General features: G+C 38.3%; 1 protein-coding gene across 2 annotated transcripts in view; it reads left to right on the top strand.

Moving 5' to 3' along the window:
• Positions 1–20,307, top strand: part of LOC133640408 (protein PALS1-like) — a 76,985-nt gene that overhangs the window by 24,805 nt on the left and 31,873 nt on the right. For both annotated transcript variants that reach the window (XM_062033802.1, XM_062033801.1), the window contains exons 2-4: positions 14,815–15,052; positions 15,309–15,480; positions 16,903–17,003. In XM_062033802.1, coding sequence (XP_061889786.1) covers positions 14,894–15,052; positions 15,309–15,480; positions 16,903–17,003 — 432 coding nt within the window. In that variant the 5' untranslated portion in view covers positions 14,815–14,893. The remainder of the gene's footprint in view (positions 1–14,814; positions 15,053–15,308; positions 15,481–16,902; positions 17,004–20,307) is intronic.

Consider the following 20,307-nt stretch of genomic DNA (forward strand, 5'->3'; position numbering starts at 1 on the left):
GTGCGAGTGGTAATACGAGAGAGAGAGAAGGTGCCAATTTGGTAACAAACGGAGGAAGAAGAATTCATTCCCAAGAAAAAGAGCACGGGGTCCATCGTCTGGCGGTGGTTTGGCTTCAAGGGGGAACTTTTGTTAGGGATGATGTTTGATAAGAAATTATCGAGTTTGAGCCTATTATCGAATCCTCTTATCGAACCGATTCCTTATCGATTCTCTTATGGAGTCCAGATAGGTTGTTGTATATGGAAAAAAACACACAATATTTGGTTTAACAAAAGCTCACTTTTATTATATAAGAAAAAAAAAAATCTAATAAAAAAAAAAAATTGACTGTTACCCCCCTAAAAAAAATAAAATAAATAAATATTGACCATTGTTACCCAAAGTATATTAAGTGGGATTTTTCATAAAAACAAATATATACAGTAACACAAAAACAAGCTGTCTCTGTGATCACTATAGGTGTATAAATAATAATATAGTGTTAAATAAAATCAGTCCCTTGGGCACAAAAGTGAAAATAATACAGCTCTCCAAAAAGTGCACTTCTGCTGCTATTTGACATAACTGTTTGTTATGCACTTTATTTCTTTATTGAAAGAAAATTCTATGAAGAGAAAAGTTGTTTGCAAATGTGGTTACAATGCTAAAAAATGAAAAGTTAAAGCTAAAAAAGAAATACACTGTATTGAGTTAACATTATTTCTTTATAGGGGGAAAGATGTGATGTTATGAGCTAGGAATTTAACAACTACACTACCCAGCATGCAACGGGAGTGACCAAAAAGTGTTGTTGCATGTCACCACCCGGCAGCTAAGAATGAGGTTATGAGCACGCTGTGAAAGTAAACGTCAAGAACTCAGCCAACACGCCTCGTCTGTATTATTTATAATTAGACAGACAACACATATACAGTGTGATTTTGTAATGTTTACAAAGAAAGAAAAGCAAAAGTTAAAAAAGGGAGATATGTTGTATATACTGTATATGTATGTGCTGCGGTGTCATATATGTTGTATATATATGTATGTGCTGCGGTGTTGTATATATATGTATGTGCTGCGGTTGCTTTAAGAAGGTTGCGACAGCTGCCGTAAAGGAGGTGCGTTGCTAGCCTGGTTGCTATGTTTCCGGTTGGTGGTAAAAGTGTTGGTCATGTGTTTGTACCCTGCTCAAATCTCTCAGTAAAGTTATTCATTGGATTATACCTTTTTGTTTTGAACTTTATTACACCTTGGAGCGCTTTTTCCGGTCCATTGTTTTTACCTGCTTTCCCTATCTGCGCCTAATGACTGAGCTACGTGACATCATTTCATGTGATGTCACACGGGGCATTTCTGGTCGGGACAGGAGTCGTTCCCAGGGATTCGAATAAAGAACCAAGTCTTTTTCTTTACTATAGTGGTCTCGATAACGGGTACCGGTTCTCAAAAAGGGATTCAAGTCCGAGGACTCTGTTCTTTTCTTATCGAACAACCGGGAAAACCGGTTTCGAGTATCATCCCTAGGGATGTAACAGTATTATAAATACCATGGTATTGTGCTTTTCTCCTCAATAATACAGTGACTTGTGACGGTGTCAAACTTAAAGTAGTTTTATTTTGGCATTTTAGCGTTGGCCAGGGCTGTAAATAAACTACATCTCCCAGAATCCTCTGCACAGCGCAGGACTGGAAAGAGGGGGCGTGGAACGGCGTAAGCAGGTAGTGAAGTGTGTTGGTACTCGTCGTAGAGAACATGAATTGTTTTTTGGACATGAAATCTATCCATAACTTGTTGGGTTATGTTGCTAAAAAACAGACACGCCCAGGCCAAAACATAACCTTTTTGGCGGAGTTAAGAGTGTTCTGGTAAAGTGAAGCACGCCACTTTGGTTTTGAGCGTTTCCAAAGCGACACAGAGCCAGCCGGTCGGGCGCACCACACGGTGTGAAATCACAGAAAAATACGAGTAAACTAAAAAGCTACTTGATACATCCTCAATCCATCCATGTATTTTTCTACTGCTTGTCTCACATGTCACATAAACCGCCACACTAAAAAGATATTTGAAGCCAAGGTATTTACATCATTAAAAGCTATATTGTTAGTTTACTTTTCTGAGAAACATTTTCCAGACTGATATAAAATATGTCCACTGTAGAGGACACTGCTTCCCATAATGTAAAAGTTGAAAGACATTAAACTGTAGAAAATATTGTTTTTACTCTTGATGTTTACTGGATGTTTACATTCTCGCTTTAAAGTTATTCTTTTAAATATTTGTTGGAAACAATAGATGTTCCTGCGCAATTATTTGCACCTAGAGATACTTGTTTGTGCTAAGAAAAAACGATTACAACATTTTAGCATTATGTGTTCAATTACAGTAAGTCGTTATCCTAAATAAACATTGCTGCTTTTTTAAAAATATATATATATCGCAATAATATGATACTGTGACCTTAATACCGTGATAATATCGTGCCTTGAGATTTTGATAGCGTTACAGCCCTGCAATTCATGGTCATTGACTTGATTTACTTGTGTTGTCCACAAGATGGCGGCAAACTAGAAGGGAAACATCCAAACATGTTCTACCGCGTTTGGGGACGGCGTGGCGAAGTTGGGAGGGTGGCCGTGCCAGCAATCTGAGGGTTACTGGTTCAATCCCCACCTGCTACCATCTTAGTCATGTCTGTTGTGTCCTTGAGCAAGACACTTCACCCTTGCTCCTGATGGGCCTGGTTAGCGCCGTGCATGGCAGCTCCCGCCATCAGTGTGTGGATGTGTGTGTGTGAATGGGTGAATGTGGAAATAGTGTCAAAGCGCTTTGAGTTCCTTAAAAAAAGGTAGAAAAGCGCTATACAAGTACAACCCATTTACTGTTTGTCCCTCTCGGGGTCGCGGGGGAGGCTGGAGCCTATTGCTAGATATTTCAAATTAATTTGGAAACACGTCCTTATTAAACCTATGACGTCTCGCGGGTCAAACTGAAGACGCCTGCAGGCCGTAGTTTGGACACCCCTAGTGTAGACTGCGTGAGAGAAGATGGGGGAAACAAAACCTTTGATACTTTAGTGTTATGTTGACATACCAAATGAAATTTCCCCTCACAGGAGGTGAGCAGCAGCAAGGAATGTTGCAGTTGTTTGTTCTCTGTGCTGAAGAGCAGGTAAAAGGTGAGCAGGACAGTTGAATTTTGTTCAAACTCTGATTCAACCAGAATGTGTTTGCTTTTTATGACTTTGAATTTTTGGCCCTTTTTTTTAAATTTAGAGACATTTTTGCTCCGTTGTTGCTCGCCATTCCTAGTCTGCTCTGGATAACATTTGAAGTTGCTGTGGTAAACATTTCTCAGAACATGATGTCACTACCCTCCCCAATTAATACCCTCACAAAAAGGGGCTGTTTGCAACCTTTCCACTCCAGCAGAGCTGGGAAAATATTTGGACTCGGGGGCCACATTGAGAGACAAAATGTGTCTGGGGGGCCAATGTGTATGTGTGTATAAATAATATATACACATTTAGATGTAAAAACCTGCTGTACAGTATGTGTGTTTGGCTACCTTTTTTCCAGGAACACTAATACCAAAAGTCACAATGTCCCATAGAGTTCTAAAAACATTATGACAGACCACCTCAAAAAACAGAATGGAATTTTACAGTTCTTTACTGAATGCGACACCCAAAATGTACATGCAACTAAAAAAAAGTGGGATTTACAATATTAACTGTGAACAATAAAAGACTGAATATTAACAACATATTTGACTTCTCAGACCAGCTCCTCCATAGTTGTGTATAGGGCTGCAACTAACGATTAATTTGACAATCGATTAATCTGTCGATTATTACTTCGATTAATCGATTAATAATCGGATAAAAGAGACAAACTACATTTCTATCCTTTCCAGTATTTTATTGGAAAAAACCAGCATACTGGCACCATGTTGTGGACATTGGGGGTGCAGCATACACCAATAATAACACAGAAATGTAAGTCATCAGAACTGGATCAGATATTGTACACGTTTCTGTTGTGAATAATAAAGGATTCATTTTAGGCTGCATCTGAATAATAGCATGAAATATTCCAGCACCTTCATAACGTTTAGTTATACTAAAGCGTCACTCAAATCTAAATATATTTATATAGCTTTATCGGCCCGGCTACATTGATCCATTATGAAACCAACCTGAGATATTTCTGTCCGTTACGTTTATTTCCAAATTGGTAACCGTGCGTTTTCTCTCTCAAAACGGAGTAAAATGTGCCGGAGACACATTATCAGCCCCGCGTTGCAACAAAGGCATAACTTTAACGTTACTCACAAAATAGCTGAACTCATGAATGCTTGTTGCCACTATGGACTTAAAAAGTTACGTACTGTGAGTTGTTCCCTTCATCCATGGCTCCAACATTTTTCTTCTTCAGGTGCTTCTGAAGAATGTTGTACTTCCGTGCCATTTTGCAGGAAACGCTCTTCTTTGAAGTCTTTAAAGTGAAGTGTTCACACACTTTGGACGACTTAGGTCGTACACTTTTCTCCATTGAAGCAATAACCTCAAGATGTTTCTCCGCTAAACTATCGCTAGTGTTTTCCTGCGCCATTTTTCGAATGTTTCCAGCAAAGTAGACGGCGGCGTCGCGTGAGCTGCACATGACCATCATTGGCTAGCTTACGCCACCTCATGAGACGTAGCCTCAGCGCCGCCCTGGCGCTGTTTTGTACTGTTTTTGTACTTATTTTGATTATTGTTTCTCAGCTGTTTGTAAATGTTGCAGTTTTTAAATAAAGGTTTATACAACAAAAAACAACAACAAAAAAATAACCAAAAAAAAATAAAAGAAGCCTCCAAGGCGCATGCGCATAGCATAGTTCCAACGAATCGATGACTAAATTAATCGCCAACTATTTTGATAATTGATTTTAATCGATTTAATCGATTAGTTGTTGCAGCCCTAGTTGTGTATCTTTTACAATCAAGCAAAACACAACAAAAATGTAAAAATAGCAAAATATGAAGGCAAAGTGTAATAAACACCTACAATATGATATATTATCACTTTTATGCAGAAATTTGTTGGAAAAATCTGCTTCTGCATCTGTTCCTGACACACCTGGCTGCCCTGAAAACAAGCCACGCCCACTCTGCTTTGTTCCTGTGATGTAGATTACAGTAATAACTCCTAGAACACTCAAAAGTGCAGATTTCAACCATTGAAATACTTTCTATAGTTCAAGACTTAGTCATTTAAAAACATAATAATGGCAAATACACTTTTCATGTTAAAGCTGTAAAAAAATGATGTAGAACATCCGGCGGGCCGGATTGAGAATCTTAATGGGCCCGCGGGCCCTATTTTGCCCAGGTCTGCACTAGAGGGCGCTACCTTTTCCAAAGTGTTGTAAGCATTATATCCCACCCTCTTGAATTTTGGCACATAGATTTACATGACACACACACATGTGCGCACATTCTCTTGATGTGCTGTCATGTAATGACATCTATTTGGCTAAAATAGCTCAAATTGGCTATTAATTGAATGTATAGTCAGTAGGGCTGTCTTCAAATTGTCAAAGATTTGATTGGACTATAAACATGGCATTGGAATAGTCTCCTCCATCCCTCTGCCTGGGAGTAATCCCTGCTGAGGACACGTTGGGAGGGATACATGTATTGCCTTCATCATAACTTCTTGCTAAAATACTTGACAAAGTTACTTCTTATCTGCTTACAATTTGGGTTGTCACAAGAGAGCGTCATTTCAACAAGCCCTAACCTATCAACTGTATTTGTCTGCACACAATATTTCACTGATCGTCGTGGGAGGATGTTTCTAGACGGGAAAAGCTGGTCAGACAAGAAAAGTGTGTGATCGTACATCTCTTACAGTCAGCCCACTGGAAATTGGACACGGCGCCTCGCACTGAAGGTGTAGTGCTTCTTTCGAAGGTTACGACCTTCTTCCACTGGTTTGACTACGGAAACTTCATGCTTTTTACTTTCTCTAGTTGATTGGCAACACTAAATGGTCCCTAGTGTGTGAATGTTGTCTGTCTATCTGGGTTGGCCCTGCGATGAGGTGGTGACTTGTCCAGGGTGTACCCTGGGGCGGTATAGCTCGGTTGGTAGAGCGGCCGTGCCAGCAACTTGAGGGTTTCAGGTTCGATCCCGCCATCCTAGTCACTGCCGTTGTGTCCCTGGGCAAGACGCTTTACCCACCTGCTCCCAGTGCCACCCACACTGCTTTAAATGTAACTTAGATATTGGTTTTCACTATGTGAAGCGCTTTGAGTCACTAGAGAAAAGCGCTATATAAATATAATTTACTATTACTTACCCCGCCTTCCGCCCGAATGCAGCTGAGATATCTTCCAGCACCCCCCGCGACCCTAAAAGGGACAATAGAAAATGGATAGAATATAAAACATGTTTTAAGTTATTTCACGTTTGTTGTAAGTACATAACTCCACATGTGTTCATTCGTAGTTTTGATGTGACAATCTACAATGTAAATAGTCATGAACATAAAGAAAAAGCATTGAATGAGAAGGTGTGTCCTAACTTTTGGCCTCTACTGTATGTATCGTATTTTCTGGACCATAGGGCGCACCGGATTATAAGGCGCATTAAAGGAGTCATATTATTATTATGATTATTTTCTAAATGTAAAAGACTTCCTTGTGGTCTACATAACATGTAATGCTGGTTCTTTGCTCAAGATGTTGCATAGATGATGTTTTACACATCATCTTCAACTCACTTTCTGACAGTCTCTTCAGGATGCGTCTTATTTAACTGCCTCCACTTGGACAGCGTCATCTTTGTTGTAGTGGTGTAGCGTGCAAGGACGGGAGTGGAAGAAGTGTCAAAAGATGGCGCTAACTGTTTTAATGACATTCACACTTTACTTCAATCAATAACGGAGCAGCATCTCCTCATCCGTGGCTCACTAGTGCAACAACAACACCCGTGACCGGAACGCTCTAATAAGTAAAGTTCCTTGGGTGAATAATGTAAAGTCACTACACCGGTATGTTTTAGTGCTTTCATGGTGAGTTTACTGACAGATATAAGTAAGAACTTTACAGTACTTTATATTAGAAATGGCAACAGTGGAGGATGAATGTCACATAACAAGAAGATAGAGAAAAAGAAGAAGATTATCAACTACAGTGTCGCCATGGACTACAAAGGCGGACCCGCGCAATTATTCAGGATTTATGCAGATCCCAAATACAGATCATCAGGTACCAGAAGGTAAAAAAAGTTGCTTTTGCATAATATTGTGAAACAATACACCAGATATGTCTTCTTATCTTATACACACAGCATAGTAATACCAGTATTAATGCACCAGCAATCCATCAAGCAGTGTGGCTTCATAGCTTACCAAAGTCCTACTAAAACATTTTCATAGATTTTTAAACGCAATGTGTGTAATGTTCTATATTTTCAATGGAACATATAAAATGTTGGCGTTGTTTACTTTAGTCATATTACCATCATAGTGCAGTCTACATGTATCTCTTATGTTTGACTGCCATCTACTGGTCACACTTATCATTACACCATGTACCAAGTAAAATAGCTTCGAGGTCGGTAAGCAAAACCAGAATTATTCCGTACATTAGGTGCAGCGGGTTATAAGGCGCACTGTCGAGTTTTGAGAAGAAGAAAAAAAAGGATTTTAAGTGGGCCTTATAGTCCAGAAAATACGGTAGTCTTTTTGCTTCACCGTGCAGTGCCAAGTACCTCACTAAATATGGTTTACAGTTTGTCTTTTTTAGGTGGAACAAGTCACAAATTTGATCCTTGAATGAAGCCTGTATTCCTTTTAGTATTGTATTGCTGAACTTGAGGAATGTCCGTGTGTCAGACAAGTGCTGGAGCACATGTTGCTGACATCTAGGGACCACTCACTATACATTTCTCTTATAAACATGCTGTGCATTAACTAATAGTCTAAGGGGCAAAATCACATTCCACTACAAAAAACAAAACTGGTGGTTAAAGTTGTTTTGTTGACCTCATACTTGTCCTTGGTTGAGTTAATATTGTAAGGACTGTGTGTGTACGCACACTAACCTCCCCCAGCCCTGGAATTTGCTTCCCAGGACTGCCTGGCATTCCTCACTGCTGCTCATGGGATGTGTGTGTGTGTCTGTGTGTGTGTGTGTGTCTGTGTGTGTGTACTCAAGCTGTTTGTGAGCATGTGTGTGTGTTTGTGTACTCAAGCTGTACAAGCTGTTTGTGAGCGTGTGTGAGCGTGTGTGTGTGTGTGTGTGTGTGTGTGTGTGTACTCAAGCTGTTTGTGAGCATGTGTGTGTACTCAAGCTGTACAAGCTGTTTGTGAGTGTGTGTGTGTGTGTGCGTGTGTGTGTGTGCGTGTGTGTGTTTGTGTGTGTGTGTACTCGAGCTGCACAAGTTGACATGCATGCTATAAGTTGATCCTATATGTCTTATTGTGCCATGGTCTGGGGACAGATGTGTAGTGAAGCCTATGTTGTCATTATATAAACAAACACTAAAGATATTTGACCCAAAACCAATGAAGCATCGTCACTGTCATATTACCCAAAAATATAACACGATGTCTTTTCATCATTTTATACATTTCTCATTTTTAAAAGCTATTTTTAAGTGTCTTATTGATAATAATAAATGGGTTATACTTGTATAGCGCTTTTCTACGTCTTAATGCATTAGCCCCTGAGGTGATGTGTAGTGAAGGACCACTCTGGGTCAGTCTGGGTTCTCAGTGAAGGTCTCACATCTGTGGAAGTCTTTGCCACTGGAGTTAAAGTCACAGTGGCACATTCAAGTTTTCACTGAAAAAGTGGCTTAAGGAAAATCAGAAGTGTGAGCACTAGAACTGGCTGTAGTTTGCATACATGGAGACATTTATTTTAATTTTGTACTTGTCTTATTCCTTTTGTATGTGTTTGACACTTTTCTCAACTTTTTATGAAAACCTAACCAGGGAGGAGGGTTGCAAATGAGCCTATGGCTAGAAGTCTTATGTTCTTTGACATGTGGCTACAAGTCTTATGTTCTTTGACATGTGGCTACAAGTCTTATGTACTTTGACATGTGGCTAGAAGTCTTATGTTCTTTGACATGTGGCTACAAGTCTTATGTTCTTTGACATGTGGCTACAAGTCTTATGTACTTTGACATGTGGCTAGAAGTCTTATGTACTTTGACATGTGGCTAGAAGTCTTATGTACTTTGACATGTGGCTAGAAGTCTTATGTACTTTGACATGTGGCTAGAAGTCTTATGTACTTTGACATGTGGCTACAAGTCTTATGTACTTTGACATGTGGCTACAAGTCTTATGTACTTTGACATGTGGCTACAAGTCTTATGTACTTTGACATGTGGCTACAAGTCTTATGTACTTTGACATGTGGCTACAAGTCTTATGTACTTTGACATGTGGCTAGAAGTCTTATGTACTTTGACATGTGGCTAGAAGTCGTATGTACTTTGACATGTGGCTAGAAGTCTTATGTTCTTTGACATGTGGCTACAAGTCTTATGTTCTTTGACATGTGGCTACAAGTCTTATGTACTTTGACATGTGGCTAGAAGTCTTATGTACTTTGACATGTGGCTACAAGTCTTATGTACTTTGACATGTGGCTAGAAGTCTTATGTACTTTGACATGTGGCTAGAAGTCTTATGTACTTTGACATGTGGCTACAAGTCTTATGTACTTTGACATGTGGCTAGAAGTCTTATGTTCTTTGACATGTGGCTACAAGTCTTATGTTCTTTGACATGTGGCTACAAGTCTTATGTACTTTGACATGTGGCTAGAAGTCTTATGTACTTTGACATGTGGCTAGAAGTCTTTTGTACTTTGACATGTGGCTACAAGTCTTATGTACTTTGACATGTGGCTAGAAGTCTTATGTTCTTTGACATGTGGCTACAAGTCTTATGTTCTTTGACATGTGGCTACAAGTCTTATGTACTTTGACATGTGGCTAGAAGTCTTATGTACTTTGACATTTGGCTACAAGTCTTATGTACTTTGACATGTGGCTAGAAGTCTTATGTACTTTGACATGTGGCTAGAAGTCTTATGTACTTTGACATGTGGCTAGAAGTCTTATGTACTCTGACATGTGGCTACAAGTCTTATGTACTTTGACATGTGGCTACAAGTCTTATGTACTTTGACATGTGGCTACAAGTCTTATGTACTTTGACATGTGGCTACAAGTCTTATGTACTTTGACATGTGGCTAGAAGTCTTATGTACTTTGACATGTGGCTAGAAGTCTTATGTACTCTGACATGTGGCTAGAAGTCTTATGTACTCTGACATGTGGCTAGAAGTCTTATGTACTCTGACATGTGGCTACAAGTCTTATGTACTTTGACATGTAGCGTGCAAGGACGGGAGTGGAAGAAGTGTCAAAAGATGGCGCTAACTGTTTTAATGACATTCACACTTTACTTCAATCAATAACGGAGCAGCATCTCCTCATCCTGAAACAACAACAACACCGGAAATGTGTCCCGTGAAAAACCGTCCGACCGGAACTTTCCAATAAGTAAAGTTCCTTGGGTGAATAATGTAAAGTCACTACACCGGTATGTTTTAGTGCTTTCATGGTGAGTTTACTGACAGATATAAGTAAGAACTTTACACTACTTTATATTAGAAATGGCAACATGAATGTCACATAACAAGAAGATAGAGAAAAAGAAGAAGCTTATCGACTCGCGGACGAGCGCAATTTTTCAGGACTTATGCAGATCCTAAATACAGATCATCAGGTACCATAAGGTAAGAAAAGTTGCTTTTGCATAATATTGTGAAACAAAACGCCAGATAATATGTCTTACCTTATACACACACCATAATAATACTCCTATGTTGAAGCACAGTACAATCCATCAAGTGGTGTGGCTTCATAGTTTACCAAAGTCCTACTAAAACATTTTGATAGATTTTGGAGCACCATGTGTAATGTTCTATATTTTCAATGAAAAATTAAAATGTTGGTGTTGTTTACTTGAGACATTGCAATCATAGTGCAGTCTACGCTTATCTCTTATGTTTGACTGCCATCTACCGGTCACACTCATTGTTACACCATGTACCAAATAAAATAGCTTTGAGGTGAGTAAGCTCAACCAAACATATTCCTTACATTAGGCGCACCGGGTTATAAGGCGCACTGTCGAGTTTTGAGGGGAAAAAAAGGATTTTAAGTGCGCCTTATAGTCTGGAAAATACGGTATATCAAAGATCAAATATGTTGTTGTGACACTGTAAGATAAGTAATTGATTCATTGTTTACTGTTACTTCCCTTTCTGTCTGTTGACATTCATTGTTGTTAATCTTCTCTTATTTGTCTTTACCTCCCTTTAATCATCCGTCCCCTGTGTTTTCCCACCATTGGATATATTGCTGTGGTCTGTTAGTGTGTGTGGCTGGGGGACCACCTAACTGCCGTCATTACATCATGACAAATTGTCTGAACATCTACAATAAAGAGCAAGAGGTGTCTTGGAGATACATTTACCTTGTCATTTGCAGTTTGTAATCAGCCTGACCTAAGCCTTGCTGTTGTTGTACGTGCTGGTTTTAGGGACGTCTCAATCAGAGTTCTGATACGATCATCTAGGGATGTAATGATAAACGGTATTAATTATAACAGTGGTGAAACGATAAAACATCAAAAAACGTGATTGATAACAGTACTTTGATAAACTCAAGGACAAACTAGCGCTATCTCGCTATTATGAATACAAGACACCTTGTTTTTTCCACATTAGGAAAGGACGTAGCACAAGTGAAACTTGTATAAACACATTACTGCCTGAAGCTGAGTCTATCCCAGCTGCACTCGGGCAGAAAGCTAGGTACACCCTGGACAAGTTGCCACCGCATCGCAGGCCTGCAGAATTCTGGCAGGTATTTATCCAATAAATACAATTCTAGACCAGAGAGTCCAAACAGTTTGCCTCCAATGTGAAAATGTGCTTGTAGTCATGGAGCCAAACAGGGATTTTTACCATGCAACAACACTGTGAGTGAGGAATGTAGCCTCGTTTGAATATAAGCTAGTTACACACTTCAGTTAACATGCACCTTATTGCATCTTTTTATGCACATTTGCAACCTCAAAACATTCCAAAATATAATTTTCTGCAGATTTTGGCCATTTCCAGGTGTTGTTCTGTAACCAGTTCTTCCTAGATATTTCAGATGAGATATATGGAGGATGTTACATTTAGAAGTGTTTGGGTTTTCCTTATGGGACGTGGGTGAAGCATTTTCTTCCATCGAGCGTCAAAAAGTCAGAGCTTTACCGTAGAGCAGGGGTCTCAAATTCAAATGCAACAAGCTAGCCTGTAAAATAGAAATCTATAAAATGTATACAGTAAAATTCTGGCGACTAAACTGCCCTTTTTTTTATTTATTTTTTTTTATAGAAAAACCTATGGAAATAGTTTTATTGTACATTACTATACATTGAAAAACAGTACCACTCTGTTTGGCACTATTACTAGTAGGGTGTCCAAAAAAATCTATTTTCAGATTCATCATGATTCTTATTTTTAACGTTTCTTAATCAATTTGAAACAAATCCAAAATCTATTATTTTTATTTTTTTAAATCTGTCCTGTCCAGCCGCTCAGGTAAATCATATTGTTGATGTAGATGGCCATATCTGATTCACATGCTCAGGTAAATCACATTGTTGATGTAGATGGCCATATCTGATTCACATGGCTCAGGTAAATATATATATATATATATATATATATATATATATATATATATATATATATATATATATATATATATATATATATATATATATATATATATATATTTTTTTCCATATAGAAATACAATCATGTGTGCTTACGGACTGTATCCCTGCAGACTGTATTGATCTATATTGATATATAATGTATATATTGTGTTTTTTAATGTTGATTTAATTTAAAAAAAAAAAAATATATTTTTTTATTTTTTGATTTCTTGTGCGGATTGGTACTGGGCCCAGTGGTCGGGGACCACTGATCTACTAGTCTAGACTGAAGCAGTTTTATTAATGTTCATGCACTTTAAAGGATGGCTGTGTTATCTACTAGTCTAGACTGAAGCAGTTTTATTAATGTTCATGCACTTTAAAGGATGGCTGTGTTATCTACTAGTCTAGACTGAAGCAGTTTTTTTATTTTTGTGCCTTTCTTGTTTTTATTTGCATTTTTGTTACTCATACGAATATGTTAAGAACAGGGCAGATTGAGCCCAGTTTCTAGTATACTCTGTACTGAAGCTGTGTGCCTTCATTGTTTTTGTAGCTGTTGTTTTGAGGCATGTTTAAAAAAAAAAAAATGCACTTTGTGAAAGTCAAAGTACAGTGTTTCCCATAGTTGTAGTGGGTATCAGGATTATCTCAGGGAGAGCATGTCCCAAATTCCAAGCTGCTGTTTTGAGGCATGTTAAAAAAAAAAAAGCACTTTGCGACTTCAATAATAAATATGGCAGTGCCATGTTGGCACTTTTTCCCATAACTTGAGTTGATTTATTTTTGGAAAACCTTGTTACATTGTTTAATGCATCTAGCGGGGCATCACAACAAAATTAAGCATAATAATGTGTTAATTCCACGACTATATATATCGGTATCGGTTGTTATCGGTATCAGTAATTAAGAGTTGGACAATATCGGAATATTGGATATCGACAAAAAGGCCATTATCGGACATCCCTAATGATTATTTCTATTTGGCTTGATGAATGTATTTTTAGACATCCAGTCAATGTTCCCACATAAAAACTCCTTGAGCATTCAGCGGAGCACATGTGAGCGACACCACACCAGCAGCACACCTGTCCCAAGCCCCACTAAATAAGTTACATTTCTTATTATTATAATCAAATCACAGCAGTCATTTCCAAGACATGATTTTCTAATATAAGTGTTTTGGTCCACTTACAATGACAATAACAACAAATATTTTTGTCTAGAATTGTATGTCTGGGTGGGGATCCTGCTTGGGAAATAATGTGTAACCCTTTCAGAGATCACATTTACTTCCCATCAAAACATTCACATGTTGCACAATGAGATGTAAGCATGGGATCATGTGTACATTCCTGTAACTTTCTGTTTGTAAAATATATATTTTTGTTAGTATTTAATTGATATACTAACAGCATGTCATGATTAATATTTATCAATTAAGATTCTTAACAAATGACAGTAGAATAAGCACACATTTGATTGGTAAATCATTGTGTAACGACCTGGAATTACACAAAATGTGTGGTGTTGGAGTTGTCTGACTTTTTGTGTGACTGTAAACGCATCACTGGCTAAGTGCCTTATGTGCATGTGTTGGCGCATGTGAGAAAGAGCGAGCGGGTGCTGTTGATATGACAAAGTTGGTTTTGGTTTGTATGGCAGAAAATGAGCAGTTTTGCTAGATGGAAACTATTTTACCAATGTTTTGAGCATGTGTTTATAAAGAGTTTTGCTCAATAAAGTGATGGGTGGAATTCATGTCCTCCTTAAAGCGTCTCGACAGATAATTGAACAGTGATGACGAAAACCGTTTTCTCTGTTGTGGCTGCGAGTCGTCCGTTACATTGAAAATTGTTATGCGCGTATTTTATAATTCGATTTTGTGAGTGGATGGCATAGAATTGCCGTGCGCAGAGGAACAATTGCACAGGGAACCTTGCATCCAGTATCAGCCTTTTAGCTTATTTTACACCTTAGATGAAAAATAGTCACTCATCAACAATTTTGTTGACTGGGCATTTGCTCTCTCCACAGGCCAAGGTTGACATGGCTCCCTTGTTTACTGAGCTACCCTCCTAGAGCGACAACCCTGGAATCCTAAGTTGTGTGCGACATGACAACGAGCTATCTGAACGGACACGGAGGAGGAGATGAAGAGCTGAGGTTAGGACACCAGCACAGGGAAATGGCTGTGGACTGTCCGGGAGATCTGGGGAGCCGAACACTGCCAGTCCGACGCTCCGCACAACTGGAGAGAATACGACAACACCAGGCATGCAAGCACACACTTTCCAAATGTTTGGATGGTGGCCGTTTGAAAGATTTTGTGAAGCATTAAAGTATTGTTTTGAAAAAGGATTAGAATTGACATGACTAAAGGAGGATAGCTATGTATAAAGACATGGTGTTGCTCTATGACAGTGTCTACTGACACTATCAGCGGCCACTGCACTTTTGACTCAAACTGTCTTCACTTGGAAGCCAGAAAAGGTGTAGACTCACCCACTTGACCTTTCTGTGCTTGCCAGGAGGACCTCCGTCGGCGAAGAGAGGAGGAGGGTCGGCAGCTGGATCTGAACGCCTCCCTAAGGCTCAAGAAGCTCTCCCAGAATCCCCACAGCGGCATTGACAACCCCACATTCCTAGAGGATACGTACACACCACAGCAGCCGGCACTCAGCAACCAGCACACTTTGCTCGGTACAAACACACACACATGAAAAAAGTAGTGTACTGTAAAGTGTTGGAGTCTAACGGGAGAACTGTAGAAAAGGAAGTGAAGCTTGAAAGGAATGTAAATGTAAGACACTTCATTGAAACTGAGAGACATTGATGTTCTGGGGTTGTACAATATTAGTATAGTATCGCCATACTAATGAATCAAAAACGGTACAATACTCTGTTTGAAAAGTAACGCTTCCCCATATTTTTTTTTTCTTTTACGGGAATGACGGCGCGTTGTCCCATCATGACATGGAGGAGCATGTTGGGCAGCGCACACACACAGAGTACTTACAAGCAGACACAGTGTGTAGACAGAAAAGGGAGAATGTTGGTGTAAAAAGTCAAGATAAAGGTGAAGTTATAACACTGAAACACCCTCAGGAAGAGCTGCTTTAACACATGGCTAACATCCATCCACAGTGTTTTAGCTACTTCTAAATCACTAATCCTGGTCTCCATGGTGACAAATAGTTTCTTACAACTAGCATTATCACTGGAGGACGAGGAATAGTAAAACATGCTTCACTACACACCATACCTCACCGCCGTCACCGCTAATGACGCCGTTCCTGAATGTAAACAAATGCCATGGGTGGATCTACACCTGACATCCACTGTAATGATACCAAGTACAAGAGCGTATCTAGTTGATACTACTATGATTACATCAATAGTTCTTATTGTCACAAACTCTTTTTTTCCTATTTTTAAAATATATATAATGTTTATAAAGTCAGTAATATGTCCCTGGACACATGAGGACTGTGAATGTGACCAATGTATGATCCTGTAACTACTTGGTATCACATCCATACCTAAATGTGTGGTATCATCCACAACTAATGTCAAGTATCAAAGAAGAGAAGAATAAGTGATTATTACATTTGAACAGAAGTGTAGATAGAACATGTTAAAAGAGAAAATAAGCAGATATTAACAGTAAATGAACAAGTAGATTAATAATCAATTTTTACAGTTTGTCCCTCATAATGTAGACAAAATACAATGATAAATGACACAATATGTTACTAATTAGGAGTCTTTGTTTGTTTACTTACTACTAAAAGACAAGTTGTTTAGTATGTTCAACATTTTATTTAAGGACTAAATGACAATAATAAACATATGTTTCATGTACCCTAAGATGTTTTGTTACAATAAAGACAATAATGACATTTTTGTGGTCCCCTTTATTTAGAAAAGTACAGAAAAGTATGGAAGTACATTTTGGTACCGGTGCCAAAATGTTGGTATGGGGACAACACTACTGTATACCCTTTACACTGTAATTACATTCTGCACGCATGAATGAGAAAGAGTCTTCTTCTGTCAGTGGACAAGTAGAGATAGAGTAAGTATCTTGTTTGCTAGGTAAATGATTGTGTTATTTGTGTGCAGAGTTGGAGGAGCTGCTGCTGTCACTGAGGCAGGTCCGGGGCAGTTTGTCCGACCAACAGAGTCAGAATGACATAGAGCTGGTTCTTGCGCTACTAAACAAGGTAATGGATTTTTCAGGGTAAAGACCTAACCACATGAGATGGCCTCATACCAGTTGTTCATGTCCAATACTGATCCTTCAATGTTGTATATTCAAAACATTCTTTTTTCCTCTCATGTTGTCATAATTGGTGTGTATGCATGTAGCCAACATCGTTTGATATGGACAAGACTAAAAAGGTACTGCCTTTTACCTGCAACATGTTCTGCTCTCCTAAAAGAAGAAATTACATTGAAATATGAAATACACGTGGCTCAAGTTTTTTCAAAACGTTAAACACACATCATTTACTTTTCCATTGGACAGAGCAGCACATTTGAAAGATTACAGTTTAAATGATATCAAGTAAAACAATGTGCAAAAGTGTAAAAAATGACAAAGGAATACTACTTCCATTGTACAAGGAAATATTCGATGTACAGAGCATCCGGAAAGTATTCAGTGCTTCACTTTTTCCCCATATTTGCATCATTTCAAAATCATTTATTTTTGTCTATGCACAATACAATGACTTTGTGAAAAAGTGTAGTTTTTCCAAACTCTTGCAAATTTGTTAAAAATAAAAAAAAACTGACAAAGTCAAATAGGGAACGATATCTTTTCATTTTTAGCAATATCGATTCACAAGTCATAATATCAGTTATTCCCCCGCCCCAGTAGTGTTGCGGCAGCAGTCATTAGAATCAGCATCAGCTTTATTGGCCAGGTATGCTAACACACAATTTCACTTGGTAGACCAGAGCTGGGAAAATATTTCAACTCGGCAGCCACATTGAGAGACAAATGTGTACGTGTGTATAACACATGAAAGTCACAATGTCCCATTGAGTTCTAAAAACATTATGACAGACCACCTCAAAAAAACAGAATGGTATTTTACAGTTTTTTACTGAATGGGACACCCAAAATGTACATGAAAATAAAGAAAGTGGGATTTACAATATTAACTATGAACAATAAAAGAGTGAATATTAACAACATATTTGACTTCTCAGAGCAGCTCCTCCATAGTTGTGTATCTTTTACAATCAAGCAAAAATGTAAGAACCAGCAAAATATGAATGCAAAGTGTAATAAACATCTACAATATGATATATTATGAAGTAAAAATGTGTTCCTGACACATGTTTGGGGCTGGCTGCTCTGCTTAGTTCCTGTGATGTAGATTACAGTAATAATTCCTACAACACTCAAAAGTGCAGATTTCAACCATTGAAATACTTTCTAGAGTTCAAGACTTAATCATTTAAAAACATCACTGCACATCAGGGGCTAATGCATTAAGACACTTAAAAAAAGCTTTTAAAAATGAGAAATGTATAAAATGATGAAAAGTCATCATGTTATATTTTTGGGTAATATGGCAGTGATGATGCTTCATTGGTTTTTGGTCAAATATCTTTAGTGTTTGTTTATATACATCTGTCCCCAGACCATGGCACAATTAGACACATAGGACATAGGTCTAATAAGCCTGAAACAGTTTATATTTATTTTCATGGTCTAAATAATTTTTATAATATGGCCAACAAATTTTAGCTTAGGGTTCAAAATAACACCCAAATATTGAAATTACTTTACCTGCTCTATTTGATTTTGATTCATGTTGACCTGAATTTCATTGAATGATTGTTTCTTCAGAGAGAAACACATTGAGACTGGTTTGTTATCATTTAGGGTTAAACAGTTATTTTGAAGCCATGTTGATATTTCAGCAAGCTGTCTGTTTAATATCTCTGAAGCCTGTTGAGGGAGTGGGCTCCACATAAATGATGGTATCATCTGCATACAGTATCTGTGTAAATATTGGGGAGGTCATCAATATATATACTGAAAAGCAGCAGGCCCAAACTAGATCCTTGTGGCACACCCAAATCACCATTTATTACGTCTGATTTGACAGTATTTATTTCAACACATTGTTGTCACAATTCAAGATATGATTTAAACCAATTTATGGTTTGTTTTGATACATTAAATTGTTTGAATTTTGTCATCAAAACTCTGATTTACAGTGTTGAAAGCTTTTTTCAAATCTAAAAATACTGCTCCAATATATTTACCCTTGTCCAAAACTACATTTGATCATTTCTTTACTGTTATTACTTTGCAAACAATACCTGAGTGCAATGTGCGGTGATGGAAGGTTGCAATACAATTACACTTTCACTTTCAATTCCTTTCTTCTTTCAAACTTGCACTTTTGAGACTTTGTAAGAAGTTTCAGCTGTCCAAAGATGTTTTATGATAAAGCAAAACAACAAGTGTGTCACAGATTTGAGAGCTAATGGATGATACCCAGCCCCAGATGTTAGCTTTGTGAGTCTGCGTTGTGGTCCCACATCAATCAAGTGTTATTGATGAAGTGTTTGAAAAGAGTTCATCTCCACTTTGACCAGACGGTTGCTCACAGCAGCCCATACTACTCCCCGCTGTCAGCTCACAATTAAGACTTAACAACGTGGAGAGGTGTTATTGACGAGACAGGAGTTGAAAATGGAAGTCAATAAAAAAGTCCTTCTGCGGAAAGATATTTTGAGATGGTTGCGGTGAAGATAAAGTAGCGCTAAGATTAGCCGGCCGCCTATTGTTGTTTTTAGTGTAACCCTTGACCCGGAAATGAGACTCTGCTAGATGAATCATTTCACAACATAAGTGTGTAGAATATGCCTAAAAATGTTTCTTAAAAAAATCCTGGAAAGTGACTAAAGAGGTTGAGCTACTAAGAATGGTCAAGTCAGTTAACAACCACATGCAATTCTTCTCATTTTGATCTACAGTCTTCAAGCAATTTGAATTTGAGGTCAGTGAAACATATTGTGTAGTTGTGTAGAGCCTGGTTTGTCATTCTCCTCCTCCTGACTTCCCCAAGTTCTTCTCTTAGATGCTCTTTTTCAGACTTAATGCTGTTTATCTGCTCCCTTCAAATCACAGGGCTGTACCTACTTTGACTTGAACTATTGTTGCTCAAGTACCTCATCATCAAATCTGAATGGTTGCATCAACACTTCTATTTCTCCTCCATCCATGTGCAGTCTGTTTAAATGTCTGTTTTGTCATGGCTCCGTAATCCTCAATGTTCATCTTTATAGCCCAGTCGCTTTGTGTTTGGCGTGTCAACTTCACATTATTCAAGTAAGTTTTCAGAAAATGTGAAAATTGTCTGTGGGCGATACTACAAATGTTTGAAGAGGTACAGAATCCAGTATTTTTTTGGCATTGACCAAATCTCACCGATTCACATAAAATCCAGCAGTGCCATATTACAGTACATGGATTGTGCACTATTGCACGCTCAGCAAACT

Source organism: Entelurus aequoreus, linkage group LG23 (genome assembly GCF_033978785.1).
Source record: "Entelurus aequoreus isolate RoL-2023_Sb linkage group LG23, RoL_Eaeq_v1.1, whole genome shotgun sequence".
Lineage (NCBI taxonomy): Eukaryota > Metazoa > Chordata > Actinopteri > Syngnathiformes > Syngnathidae > Entelurus > Entelurus aequoreus.